Consider the following 25,530-nt stretch of genomic DNA (forward strand, 5'->3'; position numbering starts at 1 on the left):
CTTGTGGTGTTGTCATATTTCGAGATGCTGCCGAGCAAGTGATGTGCAGCTGGGAGTACAACCCTGTCTTGGTTTCCATCCCATCGTATGTCGACCATCTTCGATTGCACGCTTCAGACCATGGGTACAGATCCTTCATAGACACTTGTCGCACCTTTCGAGGGGTTTACGGTCACCGCCGTCGAGTGTAGGTGTGGTTGGGAAGCTCTGAATATTTTCTGTTGACATTTAAAATGCATTGTTTGAGATAAGACACCAGCCATGACGGTGCCACCAACCTCAAATGGCAAGACTACCTGGTAACAGCTCCGGCTATAAGCTGATGACCCCTTCGGTCATTGATTATAACTACGTCCGAGATCGTAACGACAGTAAGTAGGCCAATAACAGATTAAGGGTGACCCTGCTCTACAAGACGTTCAAGATTGAGACATGATTGTCTTTGTGATATTCTACATCACCTCCGACACGTCCAAGGAGAAACATCACGATAAACTACTTCTCAGCACTACGCCTGAAAGTTTGCATGAAAAACGTGAAAAAGAATTTTGGTCAAATGATGTCTGTCTAGAATTCGTGAGAAGACAGTCGATGAAGGCAAAGTCGATGTGACTCTTCTCCCTTGGTGAAAGCAAGAATGAAACAGAGGCTTGAAAACCTGTGGGAGAAGAGGGAGATGCAAAAAGTGGGGGAAACGATTCAAAAGAGCAGAGGAGACCACAAAAGACACCGACGATCACCTCCCAAGTGCATGTCCATCATCAACCCGCGCTACCGATTTTAGCACCGCCTTCGTCTGCTGCGGCAGCGGCTGTTCGTCTCGCTACGCCTTTTCGTACATCTCCGTCTGCCTGGAGCGGCTCCTCTTCGTCTTGTGCTTCTTCGTCTTCGTCATCCTCATCTTCCTCGTCCATTAGCTCAACATCGTCATCTTTTGATGTTCCAGCATTCGCGCGTTCCCAGATGGCAACCTCGTCCAGCTCGTTCAGATCAACAGGCTTCTTGCGCAACCATTGCATCCTGGGACCGCTCTTAGCAAATTCACTGACGCGGAAGCCATAGATGCGAGGTTCGTAGATGTTGGTCTTGCCGAGACCAGGAGCCATGTTTTCTGCGGCAAAGCCGTTGATGATGGTTGGTTGTGTCGGCAGAGGGGTGGGCTGGGCGGCTACCGGTGGAGCGGAGGAGAAGGTGTCGGCGGCATTTGTGAGACTGCTACGGCGTTTGCGATGGGTGGTGGTGGTTGTGGATGGCAAGTCGTGGTCGGGAGAGGGGCCAAAGGTGATGTTTGTGCCGCCAACGCGTAGCTCGGGGAAGGTCATGAAGAAGAGGCAGCCAAAGGTTGTGCCGAAGAAGGCACCGTCGACGGACTGGAAGCGGCTGTTGGGTGGTGTGTAGACGTCGAGACAGCTAGGACAGAACAGCTTGACCGTCTCTTGACCGGGGATATCGCTGCAGCCAACGGGCAGAACCTTTGCTTGACCGCAGTAGACGCGAGGGCATGCGCCGAAATGGCCAGCTTCGTACTTCTCAGCCATCTGTTGGATGCCCTGGCGCGAGGTGATGTAGCGTTGGTGGATCAGGCCGTACAGCATCTCGGCGCTGCTCTCGATCACCGACAGGTCCGAGGCCATGCGCAAGTGTCTTCTCTCCTGGCGTCTGTAGGCGGCCGCATCCCGCATCTCGTCATCGTCGTCGTCCAGGTCCTCATCCTCCTCTTCATCCTCGTCGTCGCTGTAGTCGTCTTCGGGCTCGACATCCAGGATCATCTCCAGAGCTTCCTTGTACATGGGCACCTGGCTCTGCAGGCCGGTCAAGTTGAAGTCGTCCTCGACAAAGTCCTCGGACACCTCAGCAAAGTATTCGTGGCCCACGAGGCTGCAGAAGGCGCTGATCCATGACTCGGCTACCTGGCTGCTGGAAGACATGTCGCTCTCGTCGTCAGGCCCAACATGGCCGGCGTATGCGCGTGAATCCACGATTGCGGTGTCGGTACGCGCAAGCTTGGGAAGTCGGGTCGGCAGTCGGCGCGCGCCTTGGCTCAAGGACCGAGGGCAGGCGCAGTGGAGGGTCTCGAATGGTCGAGACGCGGGCTTGTAGAGGAAGGAGCGTAGCAGGCAGCTTCGAGTGTGCGAGACTATTGGGCCGAAATGCTCGTCGTGTGGGCAGGAGTCGACTTGTAAGTCAAACAGTCGAACATGCGCCTGCCAAGCCAGGTAGTCACTGCAGATGTCTTCTCAAGGCACTCTTCACTTTCTGCTCTTCAATTCTTTGTCGCTTGCAACTACTCGTCACGGCCGGCTTGTCATACAGCTGTTTTGCTATCAAAGTGGGATGTTTCCGGAAGGGCCATGCGCCAAGCCTGCGACTTGATGCCCCATGCCGCAGAGCCCGCATCACGTGTCGACCAGCTTCATAACAAGGCCATCCATTGATTTACCCGCATGAAGCTATCTTGTCGTCTTGCATGTCAGCAACGTAGCGACAGCGCCATGTAGTCTAGAACAAGTCCCGGAGGATCCTGCTCAATTCATCCTCACCACCGAATCCACTCTCGTCCATCTGATGCACCCCAGGCCCGAACCCTCCTCCAAATCCATTGCTATATCCTCCAGCCGCCTCGAACAAATTCGTCAAGTCCTGCACCATTCCGTCAGGCGAGTTCGATGACACGCTACCCATATTGTTCCACCCTCCAGGATTCAAGAATGCACCCTCGTCGACCTTGTGTCCAGCAAGTCCAGCCATAGCCACTGCTGCTGAATGATTGGGATCCGTCTGTGGATTGCCCGTCACCAATCCGAGCTTCGGCCCTACCTCTTTGAGCAGCCTGATCGTCTTCCATAGTCTTTTGCTCACCCAGCTACCTTTAGATATACCTCGCACAAGATCTAATGCCATATAGAACTCCTCGCGTACCTGTCCGGCGTACGTCTCGGGCATGTGTGACACCGCGAGGAACAATACTGCCAAAGCCGTCGTGAGGAATGCGTTGAACAAGCTCTGCGACGCTCGATACATCCGGCTCGTCCGGTTGATGTGCGTCAAGATGCGGATCGTATCTTTGGCAATGTCGACGACAGTCTGTGCTTGTATCGGGTTGCTTACAATGGATGCTGTCGAATGCAGCACGGGTCGGTGAATCATGACGCGCATCACGTTCGCCCGCAAGTAGAGAATAATTCGAAGTCGCTGCTGTCCAGCAGAGACATCGCCGTCTGCCTGGCCCCACGACTCTCGATCCCAGTGTAACTGGCGAGGAAGATTCCTATGCCAATTGACGATCTGGAAATCGAGATAACTCACATCTTCTTTGCTGACTTGCTTTCTGCTGGAGTCAGAGTAAATCAAGAGTCGTACCTTGCTGGCAATTGCAAAGTGTTCAATCATGGCCGTCAGATATAGTGATTTGTCGCCCTAGAAAGCCGTTTAGCTTGGTCAATACCATTTAAGAATGTCACTTACCGGCTTTGGTAAATTTGGGTCAAGGTCAGTGTCTTGGAGAGCGAAAGGCATGCCTGTGCCAAAACTCCACCTCCTGTCAAGACAGTAAACAGACCAGAAAGTAAGCATCGCCATGGTTCTTTGCTCGTCGTCCATACGGTCGTAGGTTTCCCTGCGATGTAAGCCCAACTCGATGCATAGGCGAGCGGTCAGTCCTATGATGCGCCATGATATGCCTTCATTGTCGCAGTGGAACTGGTATGTTGCCTAGATTATGTTAGAAGAGTGGAGTACGCGCGTAACGGCAAGATACATACAGTAAGGGCAAGCAGTTGTACACTCCTCAAGCCAGTATCGCCAAGCAACAGAGCATCGATGGAAGGTTGCACGTAAGCATACATGGCACGACCAAGATCGCTTCTTCCAGAACCCTCGACTACCATTGCAGTGGCCATGACAATTTTGAGCACGTTGGTCTCTTCGTCATCGATAGAGTCGGCTCCAGGAGCAGCCCTCATCATAAGGCCGGTACGCTGGGCAGATTCCATAAAGGTAAAGAGTTTGTCGACGTAGGCGACGAGTTCCGGAATAGAGACCAGGGGATACATGATGTGCATGTCATCTTGGTAGACGCGTATAAGACGCAGAGCCTCGTCGCGATTGACGTGCCATATAGGATCTTTGCTGGCATGTAGCGGAGCGGTAGCCAGCGAGTCACCATTAGGGGACTCTTCTTGCAGCACGTCGTCTTCGGGAGCAGGAGGAGCTATGCCCATGTTCTCCAAATGATTCTTGGCGACGCCCAGGTTGAATTCCAAGCTTGTGGGGCCCCTAAAGGTAGATCTTCTCGACATGCTCTTCCGTCGAGTGGCTTCCAGAGGGGGATGCTGGTCGTGTTGCATGATGGATTGTTGCTGTAGGAAAGGGTCGATGGGGGTATGTTGGTTACCAAGATCGGCGCGGAGGGCGTTCATGCTGTTGAACAGAGCGTTGACCTGGTCTTGCAAAGAGGCGATTTGGTTGGACATTGCTCTGAACTCATCCGTGTCCTTGAAGCTCGAGGTGCAGCAGTTGGGGGCATAGACGCACTCCAGAGCGAGGTTGCCGCAGCGCTGGCATGGAGACTGGCCATTGCACTTGATCTTGCGTCGCTTGCATTCGTTGCTTCGAGCAGGCGTCAGTCGGAGACATGGGTGACTTGGGGTGGGCAAATTACCATGCGATGGATATGTATCGGTTGCGTTTTGCGCGTTGCTGCTGCTGTTGCTGACTCTCGTCGCTCTTGCGTTTTCCAGTGCTGCTGTTGCCTCCCTCCTGCAGCGACACAGGCGATTCGTCCTCGAGCGCCATTGTCAAGCTTGGTCCAGACTGGGTGGCTACCTGTTGCGCTGGTCGCGACTTCTCTCCGTTGCAATGCATCGGCAACTCGGACGCTGTCAGCTTGCGGAGCGATCGTCACCAACGCGGGGAAGCCTGGGAACTCGCCGAATTTCGTGATTCGTGAATCGGCGCCCTCCACTAGTGACCATGCACCAAGCTGCGAAGGCCGCCCGCTCTGCCAGTGTCCGCATGAGCCCGCCATTTCACCCACATCACAGCCCTATCGTTGTTGCATCCCATCCATCGGCGTTCCCATCCCCTACAGCAATCTGTCGGAGTTTCAGGGTCCTGATCGACTTCTCATCCCTCCATACCTGCATACTGTACCTCAGCTGCATTTTAGCTTGCCTCGAGATTGGAGAGTCATGGCTGAGGGCGCTCCTTAAGCTCGAGAGCTTCGACCAGTCCATGCCTGTCCAAGGCTAGCTCCCGCTTCAAACCCTTTCGATCCGTCTCCGGAGCGTGTCCGTTCACCCAACGCATCAAAGCCATCGCTCGTTTTGCCAGATGCGCACATTGAGCGTTTTTGACCTGCGGTCATGCCATCCGCTTCTGGTTCATACACCGGAGCCGCCGTCCAACTAGTCAACCATGCCCCTAGTCAGCTCACTGCAAATGGTTTTCTCCCCTAACTTGAACATTGCCAATCATCATTTGCGTGCTTGTCTGAGTGCTGGGGGCCATTTTGAGCCTCACGCCTCAGCCTCTCAAGTTCTCGCCAGTTCCCGTCATTTTGTACCTTTGCTCTGTCCTCTCCAATTCGGATCTACAAGGCTGCATTGTTTGTTTCATCTAACCGTCTCTTTTGCAATCTACTTCCCTGATCCGTACCATGCTTTGGGCGGAGAGAGGCTGATATGACCTTGCAACAATTCACCTTTGTCAACGTCGGTGCTCCTTCAGATGCAACAAATGAGGGAAACAAGAAACGAATCCGTTCCGCCGCCGCCGCCTCTGGATGGGCTTCCGGTGTTCGCCCAAAGCTCCACCAAAGGCTCCCTGACACCCTGAAAGATCCTCGATTTACGAGTCCAGTTGACTTCAAGGCTTTGTTTGAAGCAACCGAGAAGTCCGCCGTTAGCGCTGGTCCAGATGTAGAGCATGACCGAAAGGTTTCTATCATCTCTGAATCCGATGCTGCTCCTACTTCGCACCAGTATCCAGATCGTAAAGATCGCGAATTTACTTGGGAGACCAACACTACAAGTAGACCTTCTACAACGAAACCGGATACCACCGAGTTTGACGGCCGACCCTTCATTTCGAACACAAAAAGGAAACGAACACCACGTAGCAGCCAGGCTTCCAGCCCACGCCGACGCGCTCCGGCAAGCTCATCTTCTGCTTCCACGTCTTCACAATCGGTCGTTGCAAGCCCTACGACCTTCGTCTCGTCCTGGATATCGTCGATCGAGACTCCAGATACCAGTTTGACCACACCAAATTCCGCCCTCGTGAGTCCTCATGACCTGGGCAGCGGCGTTTATGATGCCTTCAACTGCTATCCGGTCGCCAGCCAGCCCTGGTATGACCGAGTCCTACACCATAGTAAGAGGCACCTGTTCTTCAATCTTAATGACAGAATACTGACCTGATCTCTAGTGCTAACTGTATTTGCTCCTCGCGGCTGGCCCGCGTTAGGCATTTCCAACGCAGAAGGACTCAAATGGGAACGCTTCATGACTCAACATGCTCTTGCAGACTCTGCTCTCTTCAACGTCCGGCTCCTCTTTGCTTCCGGCGACTTGATCAAGCTGAAAGTTCTGCCCTACGAAACATCGCTCTTTTTGCGGGATCAGGCCGTACGATCCATCAATGAAGCACTGAACGATCCTGTTCGCGCTGTCAGCGACCCATTAATCCTCGCCGTTGGTCGCATCGCCCTTCACGAAAGTCTGTACGGCGACAGAAGCGCGGCCAACCTGATACATCGACCCGCACAACACCGGATGATTACGATGAGAGGTGGCATGGGTGCTTTGGACTTCCCAGAGCTCGTGAAGAGGTTGATGAGGTGGGCCGACAGAGTCATGTCCATCCAATCCGACACACCTAGATTCCTACCCGACGATGACCAATGCTTCTCCATCCGTCAAAGTGTCGAGGTTTTGGAGAAATGGGTACCCCAAGAAGGCAGATCTCTACGGCGGAAGGTCAACTCTTGAGTGATGGAGTTGCAGACGAGCCTGAGATTGGCTAAAAGACATATCGTATGACATTCTATGCGAAACGAAATTACGTATTCAACCAAAAACTAGCTCAGTATATACCAATCACGCACGAACGTCTCATTGTGGAAAAAGATCTAGCAGCCAAAGGAATCACAACAGAGGGACTGACGAGCAAAAGTGATGTCGCAGCCGTGAATCGAACACGGGGCTCGTGCATGGCAAGCACGAATTTTACCACTAAACCACTGCGACTGATTTATGAAGTCTGTGCGGATCACGTTACATATAACTCTTTTTGCAATATGCTATCTTGATACGAGCATGTTTTCGTGTTGACTATCGCCATCGTGCGAAACAAACCAGGTCACAGGACATTTGTTCATTTATTATCAGAGACACAACAGCGCCCTCCAAGACGACTTCTAGCAAGAAATACTCCCGTGCTCCAACTTGCAATGGAGCTGCTACATCTACCAGAGCTCGAGGAGAGAACGCTGGCTCGATTCGACGAGCTTGCAAGGAAGGAAAAGATCTTCTACGAGGAAGCTGTCTCGGAGCTGGTTAGAATCAATGGCCTCAATGTGAGTCAAGAATTTCTTTTGCGTTGTCGCTCCAATGCGTGGCACCCACCCCGTCAACCCGCAGCTTACGCGAAACGGGAAAAGACGATGAATCCAAACGACAAACGAACACTCCACTAATCTTCTGCGACAGTTCCAATTCATTATCGCAGGTATACTCAAGAGGAAACCAATCCTTCCCGCCAACGCACCTAGTAGATCAAAAGCTGGTGGTCCATTCATCGACCCGGACCCGGAGGAAGTTGTGACGGATTTGGGGTCCACTCATCGTCTGCTAGTGAACAAGTATGGTATCTTTCGACCAATGACTGTTATACCTACCAGGCATTATGCGCTACAGACCGATGACTTGGACTTGTCGGATATCGACGCAGCTTGGTCTGTCTTGAAGGCGTTCCACACTCCATCTCTGATCATCTACAATTGCGGTATCAACGCTGGATCGTCACAAGGCCACAAACATACTCAAGTCTTCCCGCTGCCCAGTCACATGCTGTGGCCTTCCAAGGCCGACTCGTACCATGGTCAGCTATCATGTCTCTCGCCTTGATGCTTGGCCGTATGCTGACTCCACAGATGTATCCACCAAGCTAGAGCATGTACCTTTCAAGCATTTCGTGCTACGCCTTCCGAGTGGCACTGACACGATGAGCGCGTATGAGACATATCTTCAGCTCCTCCGACTATCCCAGGCTGCACTGGCAACGTCCGGGGAAGGCAGTAGAGATTACAATGTGGCCATGACAGCAGACTGGATCGCGGTTATACCTCGTCGAACTAGTGATGGTCCTTATGGAGCAAACGCTGCTGCTATGCTGGGTATAGTGTATGTACCCGACCAGGAGGAACGTGACAAGTGGACGGATGCAGGCTACACAAAACAGCTCGTGGCCTTCGGAATACCCATTGACGCTTGAGGTGTCATGTCTATCGAGGACCATCTGTAGCATCCTTTAATCTGACATCCCTTCGAGTGCTCATCTACTCTTCAAGATGAAGAGAAGCCTCATATCTAGATTTGAAAGTCTACGAATCATCAAGAGCTAAACTCCAGGACCCCGCTGACATCGACCATTGGGCATGAATGATCGCGGTCAGACGTCTGTTCAACGGGACCAAGCACATCTAATCTCGTCCATCAGATAGCCACCGCTTCCACCTGAACATATCGCATCCCCCAGTAACACAAGTATAATATTCTAAACCATTCTCATTCCGGTTCACCCTTGATGGTTGTCCACACAAACAAGCCGGATTGCCAGCATCACAACCCCTTAGATCAACATAGCAAGAAAAGTTATTCTTGTGCGGCACAACACATCCATAATAAGGACGACCGTCACGACTCCATCCGAGTTTCGTCCTTTCTCCGCATCCGCATCGCGGATTCTCGAATCCTGGCTCATGGTTGGGGTTTTGGATAAATAGATATGCCCAGAGATTCATCTGGATCTCGACATCCAAGGCATCAGACTCTGCATTTGTATCCACGGTAGTCTTCGTGTTTGGTTTTGGAGTCGGAGTGGGTGGTTTGTAGTTGATGTCGTATTCATCATGGATGCAGGTTCCCGTTGATGATGTGCTGCATGTAGAAGATGAGCTGCTTGAGACTGATGTAGAGCGGCCATCGATTTTGAAGAGATTCATGAGATACAGGTAAAAATTGATAGCAAGAATATCTTGGAACGACTCGGGATGGCTTATATCCCCATCTAGAAAGTGGATGACATTTGATATCACATTCTCGCTTCGAATTTGTTCGTATATGGTGATTGAGGCTGTTTCTCGAATTGAAATATGCTCTCATGTCATGATAAGGTTCGGGCCTTGGTGAAAGTGTCCGTTTGAGTTCAGTTTCCCCTCCTCACTACGGTCTAAGAATGACTCGAGAGAGGCCTTTTTCTGTTATATCATTCGCTCATTGACTCGCAGACTGACATCTCATCAGAAGCATCACCACCTGCCTCATCGAGTAGGTGCAAGAGAAGCACAATCCACAGTTGTACTTTACAAAGATGGCTTGGAAGTCAAATTTGTAAAGAGCACTTTATATATCCTCTCGAGAGTGGCACACATATCTGCTTGAGTACAGCTGTCAGATGACCAACACGCAAGATCCAAATGTCTATTCAAAAGTCTGCCTGTGCCATCACCGCGACATCGCGAGATCCTTCATATCTCTGGATGACTTCCTTGCTATGAATAACATCCGATTTGAAACTGAAGAAGTCGCATCCCCCGATTACCCAAGTGTAGAATATCTTATTGTACCGCCGCTGACCTGTGCACGGGAGGCCATGTTGCAATGATAAGGATAGTTCTCGGAATGGCAGCCGCGAACGTCGGCGAAGCAACGGAAGCTTTTGTCGTGAGAGAGGGTACAGCGGAAGTACCATCGACCGGCATTGCCGTTCGTGTATGCCTCAGGGGTGATGTGAAGTACAGTTGGCTCTGTTTCGGTGTCTATTAATAGCTCAAGACAGTTGTTCTCGATGAATCGGGGCTCTCCTACATCGGGAGGTGAGTTGGCATGGAATGTTTTCTTGAACAGCTTGAATTGGGCCTCAGCATCGAGCGTACCCCAGTGTTGGTTAGGGCCTGTGAGTTCGGTATCAAGAGGATTGGCAAGTGTGGATTCGACCGCGAAGCTGGACTACGACGCTGAGAGCATGCTGACGGTTTGGTTCGGAAGATCCGCGATGTTGTACTTTCTGAATTAATGATCGAAGAGGATGGAAATCGGTCTGGAGAGCCAGTAATGATTGGGGGTTCTATAGCTCAATTTTTCGCGTTGGATCTCTCTATGCAAAGAAAGAACGATAGTCTCCCGAGTGGATATGTGAAAGTGAGTCTTGGAGATATTTGATGATATTTTGACTACTCGACTATATCTTTCGCCAGGGTTGGCGAGTCGATGTGCAATCAGCGTCTTGTAACATAACCTTCGTACCCAGTGATCATGAGTGCTTTTGGACATGAGCGTTGTTCTTGAAGAGGAAACCCGAAGTTCTCTTGTCGGCGCCTGTGCGCTTGCTGATTTTCCCATCGTTTGCGAAGGTCAGAACCAAAAGTCCTGCGACGCCCAGTGCCATGTGTGCCAAAGCGCCTGCAATCAGGACTCCAGAGAGTTGTGCAGATGTGCCAGAGATGTACATCAGAATGCCAGTTGCGAGGTGGTACAGGAGGGTTGCGATGGTAGTGGCCGACGAGTCTAGTTTGCATTAGCCTTGGAACTCAGACAGAGTGATCAGTGTTCATAGCATACAAGGAGATGCAGGGGTGGCAGAAGCACTGGGCACGTTTTCGGCGTCATCCCATAGGCGGTGCAACTCGCCCGAGAAGAGCAGTGCGAGGAAGGCGCACAAGAGCAGGGCGAACCCCAATTCACGTGCGACCAGAGTCTCGAAAGCTGAGACGGTCTTGGGCTCAGACGAAGCCATCCAAGCAGCCATACTAGGGCTGAGAAGGAGGGGCGCAGCTTCGAGGGCGAGCAAGGCGGCGGTTGCCTGGTTGTAGATGCGGAAGTTCTATCATCAAGTCAGTTTCTCTGCTGCCTCTCGCTACTCCAGAGAGCAGACTCACGTCCATGACGGAGATGTGGATGCGATGGCGAAGAAAGTAGTGAGTTTGTGGTTGATGGAAAGGAAGGCGCGTCTAGTTTGGAGCACTGAGCAGGCAACATGTTTGCACACTCATTCATCTCTCTTTCCCTGATTTACGGACTTGCTTGCGTGAGCTCGACCCGGCAGGAGCGGCCATGACGCACTTACCGCCTTCGAGTGCCTTCATTATCATGGCTGATGGAACAATGGCAAGAGCGAACAAGATTTGCATCTCCCTGCTCACAAGTACAAAGCAGAGTTGTAGGATCCGAAACGCAGTGGTAATTCGCCCTTGTCGAGCTTCAACCTTTTGTTCTTGATGCTGAGACAATCTTTGGGTGAGATGGTTGGTACGGCAGCAATTCGTCATCTTGCGGGGTCCGTCAATCTATAGCATCATCGTCATCGCTTGCTCAACTTCACGTCTTCAAGTGACTGTCAATATCGAACGAAGACTTCTCTCTTTATGTCAAGTTTGCCATCCTAATCTAGGCCATAACTTAGACTGCTCGATAAATCGAAAACATATTCAAACCTTCAAAGTGCAATTCACATCCACCACTCGATTCACAACCATGGATGCCAACCAAAACGGGAACCCTGACAAGAAGACGTATCACAAAAAGGCCACGGGCGCTGCACTTGAGACAGTCGAGAGCCACTCTGAGGATCATGAGCTCAAACTATTTGGAAGCTGTTTTTGGTATGTTGACCGAATATCTCATATTAGGGCGGAGCACAGCAACCCTCTTTAGAGCTTCCTGTTGCTGTAAAGGCTCGGTCCTGTGAAGGACAATATCTTGAGCGCTTAGATTTGTTTTCGCTTCGAGTTTGCGGGTCATTTATGTTGACACGAACCATTGCGCAGTCCTTTCGTGCAGAGAGTGTGGATCTCTCTTGAACTGAAGCGACTCGACTATCAGTATATCGAGGTAAGTTCTCTTGAGCCGACACCAAGGAACAGGAGCCATGGCATTTGTCATAAGCGAGTTTCTATCACCCTCGCGAAGCCGGCTCAGGGTTCCATATCAAATCTCCCCAAACTCCATGACAGCTCGCCGAAGGAGTCAGGGTGGACAAGAGCACCGGCGTCCTCTGAGTAAAGGCACATACCTTGATACCCACACCGCGACGCCTCTCGCTATGCAGAGCAGGTACGAGTGAGCAAAGTTGTTGACGATGGACGTGGTGCAGGTCGATCCCTACAAAAAGCCAAAGCAGCTACTGGAAGTCAATCCTCGTGGTCTAGTCCCGGCCCTTCGACATGGTGACTGGGGCTCCTACGAATCCACTGTGCTAATGGAATACGTTGGGTCCCCCTGAATTTTCACATACTCCCAGAGGCTGATCAGGAGAATGTGTAGCTCGAAGATCTGCACGAGGGCGAGGCCCTGCTGCCCAGTGATCCGAAGTTGAGGGCGTATTCTCGCTTATGGTCTGACCATGTAAGATTGACTGCAGCATGACGAACGTCAGGTAATGTGAGCTCATCGGCAGCACAGGTCAATCGGAGTATCGTACCAAACTTCTATCGTTACTTACAAGCTCAAGATGAAAAGGATCAGATTGAGCATGCAGAAGAGCTCAAAGGACAAATGTCGAAGCTTGTCGACGCTGCTGATCAGTCTGGTCCATTCTTCTTGGGCGATAACATGTCATTCGTGGATGTTCAGGTACCGCGCCACTCCCCCACCCAGATTACGGACCTGGTTGCTGATCGGGCATAGATTGCGCCATGGATAATTCGCCTTCGTAAGGTCCTCCAGCCGTACAGGGGCTGGCCCGAGCCTGAGGCTGGCACTCGCTGGGCTAAATGGGTCGACGCTATCGAGCAAAACCATGCCGTCAAGGCCACTACAAGCACAGACGAGTTGTACTTGGATAGTTATGAGCGTTACGCGGGTAAGTACCGTACCTAGCCCAAGGACCCAGGCTCGAGATGCCGGCCCGGGGTTGCGGAGCCATTGGCTGACCCCATAACTTGCAGAAAACCGACCAAATACATCAGAAGTGCAGAAGGCTATCAACTCCGGCAAAGGACTACCCTGAGGCTCTCTCGCTCGCGACCGTGTGTTGTCGGGGATGGCCGAGACTGGTGATGGACCGTTGCAACGGTATCATGACTCGAGGGTATCAGCGATCAGAGGGGTTCTCAAACCATCGTTCTACGAGTCAGTCGAAGGAGGCATTTGATGTCGACATCCTGTTTTTAGCTTCTCTTCGGTCGACGTGGATCTAGTGGCCGCAGGTATGCAAAGTTTAGTTTGATGCTCGAGCAAGTGATGATTGTCGATAGAGTTGAAAAGGCCCGAGACCTGCATCACCACATGTTAGGAGCCTCAAGCTCTACCCAAGTACGTTCAGCCGAGACTGAGAGTGAACGAGCTCATGTGGAGATCGAGCGTATAACACTCGACATGTTGAAATGCTTTTGAAACAGAAAGGGTATAATCTATTGGAGGTCTACACAAGCTTGGTAGTGTGAACAAACTAGTAAGAGTTGAGCGAGGTGCAAACTGATCTGTGAGGCGAAGTCTCAGACAGAGTTCAGTGGTACTGTGAGGAGTAGACGAGTACTTCGAGGGCTGTAGATGCCCAAAAACCGCGCACCCGCGAGAAGAGGCAGTGTTTCTTGCGAGCAAGGGTGTGGGGGAGATCTGCCCCCAGATATCGCCCGCAACACTGAGCGAGAGAAGGTGGAGAATAAACGTGCGGGATTCTCAAATGGATCCTCCGGATACCTTCAGGACAGACCCTTGACGACCAACCACAATTGAGGACAGCGACTGTGGTAGCACAACTAAGAGGCACCAGTGCGGCAGTGCCTCGCTGTGGATCGAACTTGCACAAAACATATCAGGGACGTCTCTCCGTATGCGCCCAAATAGAATCGAGCAACTCGAAGTCTGGACATGAGTACTCATTCCTGCGGGAGGATCTGGTTAGTGGCTTCGAGCTGGTTTCAACGTGACCATGTGATGAATGGCCATGAGGTCCGATAAACGCAAATTGTAAACGCAAAAGCATAATAGCTGGCGTATGTAGGTACAGTAGTGGCCGCCGGCGAGGTGGGCTGTGACGGCACTCCCTGTAGGATTCGACTACCGACACCAGGGGCCCGCTGTCAAGTATTGAACTGACCAGTCGCAGATTTTGACCGGTCGCAGATTGTCCTCAACATACCAAACAATGTTTAGAATGTCACCGTTCCTTGAAGGATCGCGAACTGTAGTGATGTTGACTCGCGAAACGTGTTCGCTGGTAGCGCGATCCCGAAGGATGTTGCAATGGCCCCATTGTTTTCTATTGGCTTAGAAGACACAGGGTCCTGGGGCAACATGAACGAGTGCCCATCTGCAGGTCAGCTCGCTCTTACACACTGTCATGACTTTTCAGCCAGACTTTGACGGATCCCTGCAGCGAGCTTCCTACAGTATGACGTGTCTGCATATGAAGCCCAGACAAACCGACTTCAGCTGACACCGTCCGAACCAAAGAGGTACATGGTACGTGCGAAGGGCTCCACACGGTTAATGTTCGGTCGTGGACTATCGAGAGAAGGGGTTCAGTCGGCCTCGCGCGCGTTTATGCCTTCGGAAGCCACTACCGCGGACCTTAATGATAGGATTTGTATGGTTATTGGTTGGGCGAGGTGGCTGGATAGGTGATGGCCTCGGCTTGGAAAAGATCGTGGATGGCGACAGTAGTGTACCTATGAACAAGGTGTCATCACAATTCTGTCACTGGCACGATTGCTACGACACATCAAAGGTTGCGGTTCCGTGCTCGACGTACGGACGTAAGAGAACAGGCGGGGCGGAGGGGCCCTCCGAAAAAGCCGTTCGCTGGTCGCGCGGTGTGCCGCATTGGGATCGCTTGGAACTGCTACACTTGAGTCCGCTTGAGTCGGTGAAGTGCTGCGATGGAGCACTTCATGAATCCGTTACATTTCCTACGCCACTCCATCACTGCACTCTTCTCGGAAACGCCGGACTGTCCTGAATCCTTTGTGATTTACGATCGCGAGCTGACCTACTACCTGTGGCCGGTTCGATACGGACTGTCAGATCGACCGATCGTTGAACACATTCAATTTACACGGTTGCTACGGCGTAGTGGGAAGTGGACTATGAGAACGTTTTGCTTGAAGCCATCTTTTGGTGATACTGTTTGGTCGCTACTTCTAGTACACCGTACTATAACAGAGGGCTCTAGTAGCCAATCTTCGTTCTTCGTCTTTTGAGTCCTGTGCACCAGGCATGGTTTGCACTTGGGCGACCGCATTGTAAGATAAAATCCATGCGTGCCATCGTGAGTCTTTAGAAATGAAAAAGTCAGAAACCTCCAACGCTCGTACAATGCTTTTAGTGATACATGAGACCAGACTTGCAAGTCCCTCTTGCTTGTCAGTGTGGTCAACCTCTGGGGCAGGTCCCCCGCCAGCATTAGGGGAAATAAGGTAAGGCAGAATCGAAACTGGGTATATGTGCGTGCGGAAAAGACAAAAGGACAAAACATGGAAGAGAAGCCGTGCCGACGTTGAGAGTTCGTGATATGAGCATCGTGACCATGGTATGGCAGGAGACAATCTAGCATGAGTCTTCGCCAGACATGCGACGATGGTCACTTGCGGCCAGAGCAAGAGTGTCCAGGCCATTTGAGAGACCAGGAGAAGGGTAGCTGTAGTGAAGATCGGGGTCTTGCACTAGACTGGCCTGTGGAGGGAGAAAGTCGAGAGAGCTGGGGTAGCTGGAGCGGTAGAGCGGAGGTCTAGTGTTGAAATCGGATGAGATTGGTTGCGGCAGGGGTTGGATTGGGTCTGGGTTGATGTAGTAAGGGCTAGTGGACATGATAGGTTGTTGTGTGGAAAGGTACTGGTGTTGATGTTGAGGTGGTTGTTGATGTTGTGGTTGTGGTTGGTGCTCTTCCAAGTGAGCGACGGCAGCAGCTTCCATTGCACCAGAGATAGACTTGCGTGGTGCAGGCTTTGTCGACTTCTTGACACGGCCATCGACCGACGTCTTCGAGGGACCACGGACGTTCTGGTGCGTACGACGATGTTGCTCCATGTTGTCCTTGCGGGTGAAGGCCTTGTTACACTCGGGGCAGAAGGCGTCCTTCTTGCCAGTGTGCTTCTTTGCGTGACGAGCGGCGTGGCCGGAGGTGGTGAAGAAGTCGCTGCAGTTGTAGTGCTTCGCTAGTGGGCAGGGGTAGTGGTTCTTCTTGGTCGAGGCTTTATTGGCGGCCGGAGCAGCGCGGGAGGACTCTGAGACGGGCGAGTTGGAGCTGCGATAGGTTTGCGGCATGTGTTGGCTTGTCGATGATGCGACCTGTGAGATGGGCATTGGGTAAGGCGCACTGGCCTGGGCGTCCGGAACCGGAGGGTAGACGGAAGTCGTCGAGTCGTCCATTTTGGCAAATGAGGTGGCGGGTCCGGCGAAATAGTGAGAGTGGGCCGACTTTGAGTGATGCGGATGGTCGAAGGATGTTGGGGGTGGTGTGAGAGGTGAAAGTGGAAGGCCACGGGAATCCGACGATTCGCTTCTCACCAATCGGGGTGTTTGTGGGGAAACGCTGGGCGTCGACGAAGCCAAACTTGGCGAGCGCGAGTGCGTGGGGCGGTAGTAGACGCTCAGCGGCGGCAGACGGTGCAGCACGGCAGCAGTGTGCGAGTCGTCGTTGAGCAATGATACCTTCCTTCCGATGCTGTTTTTACCGTCCATCATGAGGAGTAGAGTCTTGGGCCAGTCTGCGGATGAAGACCGCAGAAGATATATGCACTTGGGAAGGCGGAACTTTATAAAAGCCTAAGCTGTACAGGTATGGTGTTTGGTGGAGTGAGAAGGCTGTATTGTATAGTTCAAGATAAGGACAGGTGCGAGGTGGACCAGGTCTTGAGGAGGACAAACACTTTCAAGACCTGTACTGGGCGAGGGAGACGGGTACTTTATGAAGGGAAGACAACGCACGGCGCGCGAGGGGATGCCGCAAAGCTTCCCACTTGTCTCTGCTCGGTCGTGGAGCACTTTGACCGCACTAGGATCCTGTTATGGCGAAGCCGGGATGGCCAACCCAATTACTACCCTGGAAAGCCACGAACGGCCGAGTAATCCCATAGACGGGATCACCATATTCGCCGCGGACGGCCAGCGCCATCCTTCGTCTGCGCCGGGATACATGCATGCTTGAACGCAACCTTATCGCGACAAGTGCCCGTTCACACGCCAGCCCTGCCTGACAGAATAGCGGGGCCCTGAATGTGCAATCGGCGATCTGAGCCGGGAACCCTCTCCTGCGATGCTGCGACTGGTCATGCAACTTGCATTTGGTCTTACCGACCTCTCCCCCTAAGCTCGACCCTTGCCAACCGCTGGGCTTGCTCGATTGCGACTGCAGCCAGCGAAACATCCGCCGACAAATCGTGATCTCATTCAATTTGTGCCTCTAAGCTAGGGGTCTTCTTCGAAGCACGCGAACTTCTTACTGACTCGCTCGTCTCGTGCCTTTCTGCGACACTCATACATGTGCGCCCATACGACGCGTGCGTGAAAATAGAGATTCTGTCACCACGCGAACCATGTTTTCATGTCGCCCCTTTGACGATTCGCGGCCAGCTTCGAACCGCCCTTTCCGGAGGTGCGAGATGCGACGAAGTCTTTCGTGTACGAACACGCTTCTTCACACCCCTCTCCCATCTCGCTCTCGCGTCGGCAATTCTGATCACTACTCTATCCACAATCGCTCCGCTGTACGGAGTAGTGTGGCTTCCTTGCAGAGTTTTGGCGTTAACCCGCATCGGGCAGGCGCATGTTCAAGGCTTTCGCATCACAAGGTGTGGCAGAACCATTCGACCCTGCAGCTGGTCTTACCAAATTTAGCCAAGTCCCTTTCCGGATGTTCCTGTCAATCCTGCCCCCACCTCTGTCAATCACCGTCGATGTCACCGCATTCTCGATCCCTCTCCCCAGGTCATCTCTTTTCAGCCGTGTTTTTCTGCAACAAAGAATTGATCGCTTGACTAGCATCGGCACAACCGCTCGAGAATTCTTGCTGCATCGCTACCTACCAAGATTCCAACGTGTCCACCGTCGCATCATCGAACACCCTTGAACTCCAACATGCTGCCATCGATTTAAACTTCGTTGTAATTGTGGACGCTATCCCAGCTTTGTCTAAATCCATGTCTCTACACAGCAGGGCCTGAGGCTCTGCCTGCACAACACACTAATCATTCTAACTTGTTTCACCTAGTGTCTACGATATCGGTCCCTTGCTTGTACGCCCCAAATCCTCTGTCGCAGGCAGCCGACCAACGACCTCGGGATAGTAATTACCTATAAATCATCGTGTAAGCTATGACCAAGTCATGACGTTGCTGTCTTCCAGAGATACCCACCTCATCCATCGGTGCCCTGAAATGGCCGCTTCGACAGTGCCAGGGACACCGGGCCACCCGCAGAATGGGTTGCTCGAAATGATTGGCCTCTCCTCGAATCGCTTTACAAAGCATAACCAAGCTATTGGTACCCCGGGGACTGCTCCTCAAGCAGATCTGCTTGAACGAATCTGTTCTTTTGCTTTTGCCGTCCCTCTTATCAGCACGTCCGACTGACGGACTTGGATTCCTCAGAGCCTCAGTTCAAATCCTCGTATCCGGGCCATTTGGCATTCTATTTTTTCTGCCAGAACTGGTGTGTTGGATGAAGTTCGAGGTTGACAGGTCTTTCCTCGAGTTGCTCTCGTATGACGTCGTGATCGTATTCTCCAGTCTCAGCTTTTGAGAAATCCCAATGTCAAGACCCGCAGAGCCGCACACGCCCAATGGTGCGCACGGTGCCAGGGACAAGCTGCCATCGCCGATGTTAAAGAGATCGTCGCTGTCAGAAGTGGTCCCTGGATGAAAACCCTGCTTTTGCTCCTCTATCGTACCGAGGTCAATTTTACTGTCCGACTCAGCCCCTCAGAGACATCGATCGATCCCTTGCTCCTCTGGTGCATACGAGAAACAGATGTTACAGATCTGGCAACTGTGACTCGTTGTCTCTGGCATGCATTATATCACAGAGCAGCTCATTGTTCATGAATTCCTTCTCAGTTCCATTTTGAATGGTTTACACTTTTCCAGTCGAAATTCCACTTCGTCATTCCCCCGGATCGCTTCGAACGCCATGCTTTGTAGACCGTGGCTCCTCCTCTCCGCACGTGGGTCAGGACTTAGGTGCTCGCGACTCGCATAACCGTTTCGAATCTTAGCTCTCGTGGTAGGTTCGTCCTGCGATTACTCAGGGCACAGATCTCGATGACCCAGTAAATCTCTGCAAAACGAATGATGGGCTACCAGAACCCATTTTGACCACCTTCCGGTTTTGTCGCATAGTTGCGTAAGTGCTCTCGGCAAGTGGAAGGCAGTCTCACGATCGCACTTGTCTACGCTAGGTCATGCAATGCCGATGGATATGTGGTCAAATGTCCTGTTCTTCAATCATGGCGATGTAGAACCTGCATGGAAGGCGGCTCGAGCTCGTTCTACGAGAATCCCGCGAGATTTCTTTACCCGTGTAGATCTGCGACACGTACACAATCTATTGAGCGCCTCGTGTCTCATGGCTTGCTTGAAGACCCTTGCTGCTCGAGGGCGATTGATGTCATTCCCTTCCAATTAACAGAATCTCAGGACATCACAAACCTAACCCCGCGCGAGAAAGTTTCCTGCATGTCACCACTGTAATGTATCTTCGATATGAGCCTCACACTTCTTCGACTTAGGGGTCGATATTCGAAAGTATATCCTCTACGGACTTTGTGACAAAGCAGCTATGTCCGGTTGCTTCGGTATCGCGTAAAGGATCTGAAATGTTGTTCGCCAAGTTGGTAGCGGACCAGCTATCGATGCGCGAGAGAACTGACCCTCGAAGTCTATTACCCATGTATGTAATATTGGTGTTCGTCGCTAGCGAACTGCCAGCGCAATCTTCGATCATCGATCTCGGTCAACACTTCTACCTTCTGGAAAGGAGGTGCTTGTCACACCTCTTTACGTGAGCGACCAAGGTTAGACCGCGTCGGCGAAACAAGAAGATTTTCGAGCGTGACGATTTTTCGGAGAAAAGTGTGATCTGCGGCAGTCTTTGGACGAGTTTACGGTGCACGTATGTCACTCATGTCGGCACAACGGATAAAGCTATTCATGTTCCACCCGTCTTGACATCCAGCAAGCTGTGCGAGTCCGCGGCTAAGTAACAACTCTGGTCTGCGGACTGCCACATCATTGCTTTCCCATCGTCTGCACCGCGCGCCGCGATGCGTAAACATCTCTTCGTGCTACTCGTGGCCTGCGAACATCCCTTACTCTATGATCCTCTGGCATGATGTGAGCACCACCTTGGTCTTCGCCGAGTTCGTGTCTCCGTCCATGATCTGACATCGATGGTAAGAACACCTCTCTACGCCGTCTTCTGTTCCCGTCCGCCCTGCAAGATCGACACGACGGTGATCGCTACTATGACATTTCAAATGAAGTACTCTCGTTCGTGCATAGCTCATGCAGCGCGGACTTGCAGCCGGTCTTTTCAATCTAAGTTACCCGCATACTGCAGAATACATGGTTTCCCTTGTCATGCTGAATAAATTTTCATAGTCTTACGCGAACGTCTGTCGGACGCGAACTGTCTGTTCGTTACATGCTGCAGTTCGTAGTCTGATGCATGATGACTGATGTGGGGCCCTGCCTGAAGGACTTCACTCAAATGTTCAGCCACAATAATATGGCGTTCTATGACTGGGGAACGACAATCGTTCATGCGGGCGGAGGCGAGCCTAAGTATACGTACAATGTGTAACCCTAAAACGATGTACCGGAGCCGCCTGTCAATAGCACAATGTTCCGACTATAATGGAAGGATCCATGAGGTATACGGCATAACATCGTGTGTACTCTTACCCTGATGTCAGGTAGTTTAGTCGCAGTTTCGACCCCTCTGGACCTGCCTGCGAAGCTGCCGCGCCAAGATGTCGTATGTTAGACTGACGGGTGCGTACATGGGCGCTCAGATGTAGTGCTGAACGAAGTCCGTGAAGACATGGCATGAGGTCCAAGACCTTACGAATCTCGCAGCCTTTGGGGCATCTGGCTTTGGAGCATGATCATTCGGTTCGATGCGTTGCGATGAGCAGCATCCAGTGCATATGTGCATTGATGACCATTTCCGATGAACCAACGAGGCTGCGCGTCAAGCCCTCGCGTGAATGCATCCACTGCCTTTTGCATGATTAGATATTGGCATGGTACAATTAGGATTTGCCATAGTGGTCTGCTTGGGATCTCTAGAGAAGCAGTGGGCTCCGTCTTCGGAGAATGAAGCCAATGCCTGAGGCGGGACTGACCAAGGGCTGTAGCCAGCCGTCTGGGACTTAGGTCCGCAGATTTGGAACCCGGAAGCATGTGAGAAGGACTAGTGTGGTGAAGGACGCGAACTGATACCCGCGTCGGTAAATAGAATGCTCTAGACCTGTGTGGGAGTTGTGTCCGCCGGAGTGCATTCCATGGCTGATGGCGATCGAACGGAGATATGTCAGAGACATGTCAGGGTGCTGTCGCTTAGAGTCGAGTAAGCAATCCGCATAAATGTGGCAGAGTCAGTGGTAGATTGCACGCAGCGGTGAAACGTCGACGACAACGAGGCAATGTACGCTTAGAAAGGAGCCAGCCTGGTGCCGTACGTGCCTTTGTCTGTGGATCGGTTGGTAAGTGCATACCTCCAACTGTCATTCACGGAGTACATCGGCGCAGACTGACACAGCAATACTTCTCATCAAGCCCACAGACAACGGCAGCCAGACAAGGGATTTACCATACTGGGCCCATGTTGAATTTCAATGGCAGAGAACAGGAACGAGTTTCGGTGATCGTGGTAGGTCTCTTTGATGGGGTGACCCTGCACTGACCACCGAGCGCGTCACAGCGTCATTTGTAGTCTCGAAGTCTCACAAGCTAGATATTTCCACCCTAACACTGCCAACCATGGGTCTTGAAGATTTCGAGAAAGAGCTAGCAGCCAACAAGACAAAGGAGTCTGATGGTAAGAGACACGGTAGTAAAGACGAGCGAGACAGCCACAAGGACGAGGACCGTCGACGTCACAGACACCACCACCGCTCGTCGCGTCATGAAGACTCGGACTCCAGACACAAACGCCGGCATCACCGCGACAGGGAAGACGATGAAGATCGAAGAGAGCGTCGCTCGAAACGAAGGCGCAGTCGCTCGCCTCGCGCCGCGACCACGCAGAGAGACGATGTCGAAGACGAGGGTGACTGGGTAGAGAAGGAAGCCATGACTGCGCCACCGACAGAGGACATCCTTGACGAGCAACTTGAAGCAACTGCCAACAAGTATCTCAAGCGCGACACGTGGATGGAAGCTCCTTCATCGCTCAACGTTGACTACGTTCAGCGCCCGCGCCCGAAATCTCCACCCTCACAATTCGTTTCTGCAAAGGATCAGTTGGATCGTAACATACACCAAAGAGATCTCGAACAACTCGCGAGAGACCTAGAAGAAGACGACGAAGAGGCACAAGATGCTCCGCTTGTCGACGACGAACCTATTCATCATGAGGTATCCTACACCTTCGGAGACCAAGGCTCGCAATGGCGCATGACAAAGTTGAACGCCGTCTACCGTCAAGTCAAAGACTCCGGCCGGCCCGAGGATGACATCGCCATGGAACGCTTTGGCTCTTTGAGGGACTTCGACGACGCACGCGAGGAAGAGCGTGAGTTGGACCGGCGTCAGATGTACGGCAAGGACTACGTCGGTCTAGAGAAGCCCAGCGGTGAACTCTACGCTGAGCGGAAACAAAGAGCTGGTCTACACCGCAAATCACCCGAGCCTGCTGCAGATATGCCTGTGCCGCAGCACGCTAACCCAATCCAAGGTCAAGTCATGGACGAGGCTCCACCGCTGGCGACCACTGTAGTCCTAGACCAGACCGCTTTGAACAGGCTCAAAGCGCAGCTGATGAAGGCCAAGTTACGTAAAGATTCCAATGCCGGCACGTTAGAGGCCGAGTACGAAGCTGCCGTTGCTTCGGCCGCGAACAATAAGCAGTCAGATGTGATGGTCCTCAGTGCTGTCGAGAATCGTATGCTTGCCGGCGGTCGTGGCAGCGAGGTAAAGACCATCGAGAACAAGCGCGGTCGCGAACGTGGTCACGTGGAGGAGAATGAAGATATGAGTATTGAAGACATGGTCCGTCAAGAGCGACGTACTCGTGGCATCGCCGGCGGTGAAGGCAAAGCATTTGCAGAACGCATTGCTAAGGACGCAAAGTTCACCGATGACCTGGACTACATGGACGAGAATGCGAGCAAGCTTGCCAAGAAAGTCGGCAAGTCAGAGATCAACCTACGGAATACTGCTATCGGTGACTTTCAAAAGATGCAGAAGGTTCTCGACTCATGTCCTCTGTGTCATCATGAGGACACAAACACGCCGCCGGCGGCGCCAATCGTCTCTCTAGCCACAAGAGTATACATGACTTTACAGACCGAGCCGGAACTGGCGGCAGGCGGAGCTGTCATTGTGCCCATTCAACATCATCTCAATCTGCTGGAATGTGATGACGACGAGTGGGAAGAGATTCGCAACTTCATGAAGAGTTTGACTCGCATGTACTACGAACGCGACAAGGGCGTCATCTTCTATGAGAATGCAGCTCACATGCACAGTCGACGCGGCCACGCAGCCCTATTTGCTGTCCCTGTGCCTCTCCATCTCGCTGACAACGCGCCTGCCTTTTTCAAAGAAGCGATCCTCAGCGCCGATGAAGAGTGGAGTCAACACAAGAAGCTCATCGACACTCTTGCAAATTCACAACGCGCTGGCTATGGTAAGCAAGCGTTCCGGAAGAGCCTAGTCAAGGAGATGCCGTACTTTCACGTCTGGTTTACGTTGGATGGAGGCATGGGTCATGTGATTGAGGACGAGCGTCGATGGCCAAAGGGCGACCTCTTTGCGAGGGAAGTCATTGGAGGTATGCTGAGGAAGGGGCCGGAGATCATCAAGAAGCAAGGTAGATGGATCAGACAAGATCCCAGAGTTGAGAGTTTCCGGAAACGCTGGGAGAAGTTCGATTGGACGAGCGTGCTGATGGGTTGAGTGGCTTGTACTGAGATAAAATGGACATTTCTCATCATCAGATCTCGAATATGAGGCTCCATGATAGTTCCCTACACTCTTGCAGCATTAAGGTAACACTCGAAACACTCTCTACACACTACGAGTTGCGTGACTGTCAAGAAACGAAAGACCTTGGAAAAGAAGGTGCGACCCTGATCATGACCTCTTCGCTTGTTGGCCAGGCAATCCTGAGTACTCCACCATACTTTTCGGCTATGGCCTCTCAGCAGCACACTTCCGACATCACCATAGCACTCTTCGCTTCCTCGATCTAATCTTTGGCTGGCCAGTATACATCACAAGCTTGGTCTCGGCGGCACATCGTTTTCAGCTCGACATACACTACTGTTGGTCCTGGAGCAATGGCTCTCAATATGCTCAGGATGCTCGGTGTCATTAGATTACCCATCACAACCTTCACGTTCGTCGCAAAAAATGCGCGCATGTTCTCAGGCGCTCCTCTCCGGAACTGGTCGAACGAGCCGGAAATAAGACGTCGGCAGTATGTGAGAAGACGTACAAGATTCCACACGGATCCAGTCTACAAGGAGCGCGAGGCATCGTTGACGAGAACCCGACCGAGCTATGGACGATGGCAGAAAGCCAACCACGATGCTTATATCAAACGATTGCGGTCGTACACGCAGGTCCGGGAGGCGTCAGATCCACTTTACGTACTGAGAAATAGAGTCCATATGCTTGTGCAACACGCGTGGGCAATGGAGGATTTGCCTTGGAAAACGCATGTACCCGTCTTGTACGAGCAGAGGGTACAGCACAAATGTGGCAAATGCTTGGTGTCTAGGCATGGAGGAGTGAAGATGTGGTGGAGGGAGAAGCAACCCCAAGGTGAAGAAAATGGTAAGCAGGATCTTGAAGATCAGGGTCAGGCTGCAGAGGCTGGAGATGACGGCAATAAGTACCTTTGCCACTCTTGTCATTTCACGGGTCCAGAAGCGATGCCTGAAGGTTACGAGGACCTCTTGAAGATAACAGATATCGGAGAGCGCAAGAAACAACTGGGACACTGATACTATGGCATGTATATGTGACCTGGGCCAGAATTTCGTACTTGTTCATCATGTGCCTACGGAAAAGCCATCAGATCGAAGAGGAGAGGTCTTGGAGTATGGAGAATTACTCGGTCCAATGCCGAGAATTAATTGTCTACA

General features: G+C 52.1%; 9 protein-coding genes across 9 annotated transcripts; 5 read left to right on the forward strand and 4 right to left on the reverse strand.

Annotated features, from left to right (window-relative positions):
- Nucleotides 1-761: 761 nt before the first annotated feature.
- Nucleotides 762-1,940, reverse strand: AUEXF2481DRAFT_66450 (uncharacterized protein; the record flags this gene model as incomplete). Its single annotated transcript, XM_013487489.1, has 3 exons — nt 762-1,160; nt 1,302-1,652; nt 1,758-1,940. Coding segments are annotated over 3 exons (933 nt in total), but the record flags the coding sequence as incomplete, so codon positions are not given.
- Nucleotides 1,941-2,499: 559 nt separating this feature from the next.
- AUEXF2481DRAFT_66369 (uncharacterized protein) lies at nt 2,500-4,794 on the reverse strand (the record flags this gene model as incomplete). Its single annotated transcript, XM_013487478.1, has 4 exons — nt 2,500-3,417; nt 3,466-3,711; nt 3,762-4,608; nt 4,661-4,794. 4 exons carry the CDS (start codon nt 4,792-4,794, stop codon nt 2,500-2,502), a joined length of 2,145 nt encoding a protein of 714 aa, XP_013342932.1.
- Nucleotides 4,795-5,681: 887 nt separating this feature from the next.
- On the forward strand, nt 5,682-6,989 carry AUEXF2481DRAFT_5832 (uncharacterized protein; the record flags this gene model as incomplete). Its single annotated transcript, XM_013487303.1, has 2 exons — nt 5,682-6,372; nt 6,427-6,989. 2 exons carry the CDS (start codon nt 5,682-5,684, stop codon nt 6,987-6,989), a joined length of 1,254 nt encoding a protein of 417 aa, XP_013342757.1.
- Nucleotides 6,990-7,450: 461 nt separating this feature from the next.
- AUEXF2481DRAFT_30318 (uncharacterized protein) lies at nt 7,451-8,493 on the forward strand (the record flags this gene model as incomplete). Its single annotated transcript, XM_013487366.1, has 3 exons — nt 7,451-7,576; nt 7,710-8,100; nt 8,153-8,493. The coding sequence occupies 3 exons, from the start codon at nt 7,451-7,453 to the stop codon at nt 8,491-8,493; spliced, it is 858 nt and encodes a 285-aa protein (XP_013342820.1).
- A 2,040-nt stretch (nt 8,494-10,533) lies between these two features.
- Nucleotides 10,534-11,164, reverse strand: AUEXF2481DRAFT_30319 (uncharacterized protein; the record flags this gene model as incomplete). Its single annotated transcript, XM_013487367.1, has 3 exons — nt 10,534-10,787; nt 10,842-11,103; nt 11,159-11,164. 3 exons carry the CDS (start codon nt 11,162-11,164, stop codon nt 10,534-10,536), a joined length of 522 nt encoding a protein of 173 aa, XP_013342821.1.
- Nucleotides 11,165-11,753: 589 nt separating this feature from the next.
- AUEXF2481DRAFT_5835 (uncharacterized protein) lies at nt 11,754-13,227 on the forward strand (the record flags this gene model as incomplete). Its single annotated transcript, XM_013487304.1, has 7 exons — nt 11,754-11,881; nt 12,047-12,110; nt 12,373-12,486; nt 12,543-12,623; nt 12,681-12,851; nt 12,906-13,080; nt 13,166-13,227. The coding sequence occupies 7 exons, from the start codon at nt 11,754-11,756 to the stop codon at nt 13,225-13,227; spliced, it is 795 nt and encodes a 264-aa protein (XP_013342758.1).
- A 2,247-nt stretch (nt 13,228-15,474) lies between these two features.
- Nucleotides 15,475-17,016, reverse strand: AUEXF2481DRAFT_269008 (uncharacterized protein). Its single transcript, XM_013487547.1, has one exon. The coding sequence runs from the start codon at nt 16,902-16,904 to the stop codon at nt 15,768-15,770; it is 1,137 nt and encodes a 378-aa protein (XP_013343001.1). The 5' UTR covers nt 16,905-17,016; the 3' UTR covers nt 15,475-15,767.
- A 5,859-nt stretch (nt 17,017-22,875) lies between these two features.
- AUEXF2481DRAFT_40932 (uncharacterized protein) lies at nt 22,876-24,596 on the forward strand. The gene has a single exon (XM_013487417.1). It carries the CDS (start codon nt 22,901-22,903, stop codon nt 24,335-24,337), a length of 1,437 nt encoding a protein of 478 aa, XP_013342871.1. The 5' UTR covers nt 22,876-22,900; the 3' UTR covers nt 24,338-24,596.
- A 124-nt stretch (nt 24,597-24,720) lies between these two features.
- On the forward strand, nt 24,721-25,389 carry AUEXF2481DRAFT_30323 (uncharacterized protein; the record flags this gene model as incomplete). The annotated part of the gene is made up of 1 exon (XM_013487368.1): nt 24,721-25,389. The coding sequence occupies one exon, from the start codon at nt 24,721-24,723 to the stop codon at nt 25,387-25,389; it is 669 nt and encodes a 222-aa protein (XP_013342822.1).
- Between the last annotated feature and the right edge of the window lie 141 nt (nt 25,390-25,530).

This window comes from Aureobasidium subglaciale (genome assembly GCF_000721755.1).
Source record: "Aureobasidium subglaciale EXF-2481 unplaced genomic scaffold scaffold_13, whole genome shotgun sequence".
Classification (NCBI taxonomy): Eukaryota; Fungi; Ascomycota; class Dothideomycetes; order Dothideales; family Saccotheciaceae; genus Aureobasidium; species Aureobasidium subglaciale.